The sequence below is a fragment of the Sesamum indicum genome, linkage group LG11 (genome assembly GCF_026168435.1).
Source record: "Sesamum indicum cultivar Baizhima isolate 11 linkage group LG11, ASM2616843v1, whole genome shotgun sequence".
NCBI lineage: Eukaryota > Viridiplantae > Streptophyta > Magnoliopsida > Lamiales > Pedaliaceae > Sesamum > Sesamum indicum.
Window position 1 is genome coordinate 10835610 of NC_142667.1, and position 8264 is coordinate 10843873.

The 8264-nt window shown below is 35.7% G+C and overlaps 1 protein-coding gene across 1 annotated transcript; it reads left to right on the forward strand.

Annotated features, from left to right (window-relative positions):
• Window positions 1–565: 565 nt before the first annotated feature.
• On the forward strand, window positions 566–6755 carry EMB1789 (CCCH-type zinc finger family protein). Its single transcript, XM_011095449.3, has 7 exons — window positions 566–822; window positions 1175–2214; window positions 3061–3129; window positions 3335–3463; window positions 3624–3674; window positions 4879–5019; window positions 5136–6755. Exons 1-7 carry the CDS (start codon window positions 660–662, stop codon window positions 6126–6128), a joined length of 2586 nt encoding a protein of 861 aa, XP_011093751.1. The 5' UTR covers window positions 566–659; the 3' UTR covers window positions 6129–6755.
• The last annotated feature ends 1509 nt before the right edge of the window (window positions 6756–8264 follow it).

Consider the following 8264-nt stretch of genomic DNA (forward strand, 5'->3'; position numbering starts at 1 on the left):
TGAAACATCAAAGAAAGTGAATGCAAAAAAATCAAAAACTGTGGAAGGAGGATGCAGATAATTCTTTTTATTTACTCTTAGAAGTAAGGGTAAATTATAATGCGCTTTTTTAAAGTTTGGTATAATTATAAATACTTTTTGTTAAAAATTATCAATATTTCTTGATTTTAACGCTCGTCTAACAATTAGCCCAATCCATTAGTTTATGTTAGATTTTCATCCACTTTTTATGGTGAATTTATCAAAATGTCTTTATGGATTATGAATTATAATTTTACTTATTCAAAAATTATTTGAAAATTTTTCTGTATTAAGTATATTATATTTTTATAATTTTTAAATTTTTTTTATCCGCATCGTCAATTTTTTTTTAAAAAATACAATAAGGGAAAATTGAAAATTCTAGATCTCCAACCAAAAATTATATATTTTCATCAAATATCAGTAATATTTATAATTTTTCTAACAATGAAGATGTATTAGTAATTATGTCAAATTCCATACGAATTTGTTGTAATTATAAATAATTCATAATTGGCATACGGTGTGTTTTATTGTCCGCGAAACCAATAAATTCTCCAGAGTTGGGAATTTCAGAACCCTTAACCGCCCGCCTTCCTGCTCAACACCAGAGCTCGAACGCCAACGGTACCGTTTTAATGGACGACTCGTCGCAACTGCAAACCTTAACCCGGAATCCATCAGAAGCCACATTTTCTTTCCCTCCGCACCGCCGCCGGCCACTCCGCAGCCGTACTTACTGCACTCTTATCGAAATTCTCTCTCACTGCCGTACCAACTTCCACCAGCATCAAACACAAGGTATTACAGAAAACTCGTTTTTGGTTTGCGGGTCTTAGTTTATTTGTTCATATCCATTTGTTATAATTCGATAGATAGAAGTTGAAGTTAGAAGAGCAGTAGTCTAAATGTGATTCTCATGTCGGCTTTTCTCGTTTCAATGGAGTGGAGATTGTGATAAATAAGAATTTGCTTGGCTTGCTGAATGAAATAAATTTAGTTGCTACGGTTTTGTGATTTTCTGATTTTTGTGAATTTTTGTTATTCACCTATATATTAAAGTAAGGTTTGTGATTTATCTGTGCATAACTGGACTTGTAATGCTGCATTAACTTTTTAACGGTGTGATTAAATTTTTTGGCCTTTGGTGAAGTTGATACTGGTGATGTGGAATCAAGACGAGTAAGTGAAGAAAACAGATCAATAGCCTGTCAAGAGGTGAATCCAATTGATGTGTTAGTCCTGATTCCTAGTAGCGAGGAGTCCAAGGATCCATTAGCTCAAGGAGCTTCTGTTGGTAAGAATAAAGAACATGTTGGTTTTAAGGATGGAGGCTTTGATGGTAAACAAGAAGCACTACCAGATTTGGATCACACAAGATTGATAACAGATTGCGTGCAAGAAGTCATTCCGGAAAATAGAAATAACATGGGGGACTTCGTGGTGGTTGAAAACCAGACAAGTGATTCTGCTATTTGGACCACCGAGGATCAAGATAATGGGAACAGTTTTCGCGATATTGTCACATTGGAACAGCTTGAAGTGGACCAGGACTTCTCTATTCAGGATTTTTCTGAAGTTCTTGATGGTTGCTTTGGCATGGATATGGCCATTGAATCATCAAAAGTGGGAGAGGACCACCAAGAGAATGTTACTATGGAGGAGAACATAAGTAAAGAAGCTGAGCATGATTTGAAGCTAAAGGAGATGGAACTGGAGAATCTCATATATAATTCAGGTGTGGTGGAGTCGCCTTGTCATATAAATGATGATGCAGAGATTGAAGAAGGGGAGATCTCTGGGGAGGCTGGTATTGCTGATGCATCACTAGATGCCTTATCCGAAAATGCAGTATCACTGGGAGAGAGAACTACAGAAATGGTCCATGGTTCTAAGGATTCTTTTGATAAAGAAGAATTCATTTGTAATTATGGAGATAGAAAGCGTGGGCGGCACGAAATGTCTGATCCCTTACTCGTCAACTTAGTGAGTAGTGACAGTAATTGTAGGGAGGTGGAAAGCAGAACAAGTGCTGGGAAGATGCAGGATTGTCATTCTCAGAGTGTCTTTAATGATAATAATATGAAGACTCAAAGAAGTGGTTCTGTAACACCTTCTGAAAATCCAACTCCATGTGGCAGAAATGTAGAAGAGAATGCTGCTGAAAATCGAACATCTGCTGCCACTGAAAAGGTATAAATGTGTGTATGACTATTCTTTATTTGTGGGCTATTATAAAACCATTGTCATTGCAACAGGATTATGTCTGCGCTCATCACAAGCTGCATCATAGTTAGGTTAATATTGCTTTTGATCTCATTGCTAAATAATTGGTATTATATAATTTTGATCTCTTTTCTTTGCCATGAATAGTATACCAAAATCATTTGAATTTTGTTGAATCCTTATGTATGTGTCTAAATCTACTTAGTGTTGAAATTCATGACCTCTAGTTAGTCCGATTATAAGAAATGCATCATTTTGGGAATTTGAACATTTATGTATTTTCAGATGATTAAGTTCTGGATGTGATTTCCCTCCTTGCTGCAGTTGAAATTTAAATTTCGAGCAAATTTTGTTTTTCATCAATTCTTTTCTTCTCTTATGAGTAAAAAGATTGTTCCAGAAATTTTGACCTTTTAGATCCAACAGTTTTGATTTGACATCCAGAAATGTGAAGGGCATGTTTCTTTCTTTTGGCGTGGGGAGGGGCGGGGGGCAAAATGGCTGGCGGTAGTATTCAATTAAATTTGTTTGGTCTTTGTAAAGGCACCTGTACCTGATATCATATGTACCATAATGTTCCCAGTGGCGGCGTGGCCATAAGCATGGCAGGAGCTAAGGAAAAAGATAATTGATGCACTTTTCTTCAACTTTTTTGGATGTCAAATATAATAAGCTATTTTTAGTTGAAATATGCTTGTTTTCGAGTAATTAAAGTATTCTAAGATTTGGAGTTTACGAACTCTACTTTTACCAGAGTTTCAAAGTATATGCTGCCTTCATAACTAGTAGAACCTGATGCCACACTTTATGCAGGACGGCAGTGCCAGCAAAAAGAAAAGGAAGCATGGTCCTTTGACCAAGGAAAGAAGAGCTAAGAAAAAGGTAATGTTGCAAAAATCTACTGGAGGAGTAAATTTTATCTTATATGATCTCTTTTATTATCGATTAAGTTAACTATGAGTGTTGGTGTTATACTTTTCCACTGGCGTGTCTTTATTAGAGAAGATAATTTGTTATATTGCATATATTATATCTATCATCTGTGGTTTCTCTAACTTCATTTTGGTTACTCAATGTTATTTTGCAGAAAAAAGAAAGAATTAAACGAGCAGAAAAGAACAGAAAACTTGGTGTCAAAAGATTAAAGCTGCAACCAGTTTTGAAGCCAAAGACAAAAGCTTATTGCCGCCACTATCTACAGGGGAGATGCCATGAGGTTGTGTGAGATCTTGAACTATGATATTATCCGTTTTACTATGTTTGCTTCATGTGTTAGTTGCTTTGATGCAATCTTCTATTGTTCCCCATACGAAGAAATGAGAATCACACACGCATAGTGCTGGAAACCGATCTTACATTTATTTTTGTTTATACAGGGTGATAAGTGCAAATTCTCCCATGATACAGTTCCCTTGACAAAGTCTAAGGTATGCTTAAGCAAGTTCTACATTATTGCTAACATATATATTTCGAAGTAAGGCATGCAAATTTGTTTTTGATTGTCTTTACATCATTTTAGTGCATATCAACTCTGTCTTTTCAAGTCAGCTTTTTTAGTTATGTGGATACCATTTGCCTCAATGATTCCCTTTAAGTTTAAGAGGAATTCAAATATTCAATGATGAAATAAGACAGTAAAGGCGCTCTACTTAATTGCACCAGCCTTAATCCTTTGAACAAGTTCATATACAAGATCCCCTTCTCAAATACACTCAAAGTTTAATGGAAGAAACATTATTATAGATCACATACATACAGAATGCTCCTGCAAGTTGTTTATTTCAAGATATATCCTTCTTGCTGTATGGACTAACTGACTTCATTGTTTGGACATACATGACACCAATCCTACTTTTCTCTTGTATGATAGGGATTGTTTCTAATGCAATTAACTTTTTGCCTACTATATTGACCATCATACTAAGAAATTCATAAAATACACTCTAACTGTGCTTTGGAAGTGGGACTTTCATTCTTTCTCTTGCATCAGAGAAACTATTAAAGCACTTTAATATCATGAAGAGAATTTTGATTGGTGGTCTGTTGGGGCTATTGTTGTTTTTCTTGAACTGAAGCACTTCACTGCTATTTAAAAGAATGCATTTTATGTGACTCAAATGACATCTATCCATCAACTAATACTGATTTATTTTCTATATACCCTCTCCTGGGGGCCAAACCCCCCCGCCCCCCCCCCCCCCAGAAAGAGAAAAAAGAGGAGGGGTAGCACTACTCATGGGTGGAGCGAAAAGGGTTTGGAAGGAAAGAGATCCAGGCTATTTTTTTTATCATACCGATCGTCTTTTACTTATCAAATTGATACTTGTTATCGTTCATTTTACTCTCTATGCAGAGAAAGAATGTCATTTTAAATTTTTATGCTAGATGCTCCCATCATGCCATTCTACATAACAGTTTGTGGTATCCTTCCTAATTTATACTGTTGCTTAGGAATATACATGTGACTCTAAAACTTATTGAACAAATAAAATTGGAACCCTGATGGTCTTTTTGTCAATTTTTGCATGATTTAGAATTTGGTACTTCTCATGGGTAGCCTCATCTAAATTATGTTGATTCGAGGATTCATGGTTTACAGCTTTGGTAACTGCTTATCTAATTGTTTTGTAGCCATGCGGTCATTTTGCTCGTCACTCTTGCATGAAAGGAGATGACTGTCCATTTGACCATCAACTCTCTAAGTACCCATGCAACAATTATGCTTCTAATGGTTTCTGCAGTAGAGGCTCTGACTGTTTGTTTTCACATGAGGTAATGTTTTGTTCTATGATTTCTAACTGTTGAAAAGTATTGTCACCTGCTACAATCTTTATAGTTCGTACACAATATGGTAACTGAATTGTGCTCATCATTCTTTTAATATTCAGATTCCGGCCAAACAGAGTTTCTCTATGGCACCTAATGTATCAAAATCTGAGTTGACATCTGCACATCATATAGTGCCTGACAAGGGAGGATCAGTTGCAATATCAAAGATGACCAAGCCTGAAGTTAAGTTCCCATCCCCACTGAATAATTCAAACTCTAGCAAGCATACAGATACCTCTGGTCAGAAGATTGATGCCAAATTCTGCTCTGTTGAGGACTCCTCTGGTAAGAGTGCAGAACTGCTCGCACCAAAACCTGTTCCAAGGCCTGCTGGGCAGGCACCCAAAGGAGTTAGCTTCCTTTTGAATGGGGGGATGCGACTTGGTGACACCAGTAAGCACAAACAGGATGGATCCTGTGTAAAAAGAAGTGATGGCGTGGATGCTGCTTCTAATACAATTCTTAAAGTGCCAGGTAGCTTTAACAAGACGAATGAGATTTTTGAGGGGTTAGCTCCACGGAAACCACGGGGAATAAATTTTCTCTCCTTTGCCCAACCTCGCGCTGATGATTCCAGTAGTAAGGCACTCCCTGACTTTATTGCGAATCGTAAAAATGAAACTGGAAAATCTGTCATAGATGATATGGTTAAAGATAAACTGACCTGGTCATTGCCAGCGAGTGTCCGAACTCTTAAAGTCAATCAGCAGATGAACCAAAATGCTAACAGTCTAGCACGGGGGCTGCCTGAAGAGATTAATGGTACTCCTCTTGGTGTTCATTTTGACACTGCATTTTCATTGGTTAAAGAGGGACCAAGTACACCAAGTATGATTCAGGACTCGACTAAAAAGCGTTTCCTTTCCTTTGGTGGGTCGTGGGATCGATCAACAGGTGGGGAGAATGTAGATTTATTTAGCCCTTTCAAGACATCGCTCTTGGCAAATTCACCAAGCTCGGTGCAGAAAGCTGTTCAATCGACATTGGCATTTGCAGCTAAGTTTGATCCTGATGTTAAAATTGGATCTTCCCTTCATCAACAGGGAAGGTAGAAATTCTCAGGTTGGTTAGTACAGCATGGAGAATTTAGGTTTTCTTATGTGGCGAACTCTGGAGTATCAAATTTTGAAGATTGGAAACAATGTCCATGTTTCTTCTTCCAGTTAGGTTCTGGGATTACCCACTTGATAGATGTGTGGTACGTGCTGGACTTAAAAAGGATATCAGTTTTACAATCACTCCACGGTTTGATGATGGTATCGAATTTTTACAATCATCAGAATTGCAGCACAACTCTATGTTGCAACAGAGTTGGCCAAATAGTGCCAGCCACTTGCCTTATTGCCTCATTGCCTCTTGGGATTCCATGAATTGGATGCATGGAATGAAGCAGAGAAGAGGATCATAACTGTCCTCAATTCTGATAATCTCCGATCTTTTGTTTATCCCACATTTGAACTCTTGTAGTTGTACACTGATGATATAGGCAAACGTTGCATATTGATTGCAGACGAGGAGTTTGAATGACTTATAAGCCCTATGGCTTTTCTTCCCTAGCAAGGGTCTTTTCAGAACAAACCGTGAAGCTCTTAGAAACCTAGAGCAAACAATATCTCGTGTAATTGGACACCAATTGGTTCACATCATGAATTATTCTTATTCTTTACATAGTTGCAGGTGCTGTAGTGGCTTTGCTACACTTCTTGAGGCAATAAGGCAAGTGGAAATGTCTATCACTACACTAGCTGCAATGTCTATTCTTTAATTTCAAGATATTGAGAGAGATAGTTTAAAGAACTACAAAAAAACATTTACTTGCTACGTATTTTTGGAACAAAAATATTCGACTCAGTTTAAAATAGAATTTACTACGTCCTTGGGAGGGATGAGCAGCAAGCAAACAAGAATATCAAAATTTTATCACAATCTTTTTAAACGTTTTCGTTGGTGCACGTATTATAAAATCAATCTCAAGTTTTGTCCTAAAATTAGTTGGGGACCAATGGGTTGCAAATAATGCGTATATATAATTCCGTACAAGATTTAAGACGACCTTTTCAATATATTCGTATTGTACACAATTTGCAACGGCATTGGAAGTGTATGGCGGTGTATTTAGTAGCCTGGATTCCGTAGAAAAGTCACTGCAAAATTTTTCTTTATTTGCAATGAATTCTGGCACATTTCGGGACTCCTTTGCCACAATTTTTGGATAAATATATTGTATAGGTGAATTTTGTACTAACTTATTGCAAAATTCATCCCAGTATCGCCATTTTTTTTGGGAAAAAAGTGCACACTTAAAATATTTATGTGCGAATGAAAACTTGCAAAGTTTGGTACGAAATTAGGAACAGAAACATCCCTCCCAAATGGATATGATTTTGTCTCACGAGTTAAATTTTTAATTTGAGACAGATAAGAGACAACGTTTGAAATGAATTAGTTTAGTCGTCCCAAACTCCGTCACAAATTATTTTAGTCATTGAGATTGAACACTTGAAATATGATGAACGATAATCCACACAAATATATAAATAAGAATCATTAAATAGTGCATGCTTTGTATTTAAATGATAATAAATGAGGTATATGTATAGTGTTACATATAATTGCAGAAAAATAATGAGGATATGCTTCATTAAGTTATTTGGTGAATAATTATGAGAATTGAATTTTAAATAATATACTCTACTTTAATAATAATAAATAACCAATAACAATGACGACATGTTTTTATAATATAATTATATGGCAATTGGATTCTATTTTCTAATATATTTAAAGTACTTGTAATGAATATAGTGCAAATATAACATTTTATAACTATAAATATGTAATAATTGTTTTATATACTTCAATTTTGCATATTATATTTAATCACAAAATATAATATTTTTTCTGAAATTAAAAATTTCAAAATTTCATTCCAGAAGTAAATCTAAGCTTAATTGATCAAAGTAATCTCATCCAAAAATTACTTTGCCTGTCCTCCTCTTTCTCAAATCCGCCGCCCCAACCACCGTCCAACAGCAAAGTAAATTGGGCCTAAAAATCTTCAACTACCCTTCTGTATTTAAATTCTAAATGAATGGATAAATATTAACTTTAACCATTATTAATAGTAGGATATAATTATTTTAAGGAATTATTACACTTCCTTCCTAAGATTTGATTTAATTACACAT

Excerpts from the sequence above, each read along its gene's own strand:
- EMB1789 (XM_011095449.3), top strand. The coding sequence starts at position 660 with ATGGACGACTCGTCGCAACTGCAAACCTTAACCCGGAATCCATCAGAA. Across the intron at positions 3,130-3,334 it reads AAAGAAGAGCTAAGAAAAAG|AAAAAAGAAAGAATTAAACG; the intron begins GTAATGTTGCAA and ends GTTATTTTGCAG. Across the intron at positions 5,020-5,135 it reads ACTGTTTGTTTTCACATGAG|ATTCCGGCCAAACAGAGTTT; the intron begins GTAATGTTTTGT and ends TTTAATATTCAG.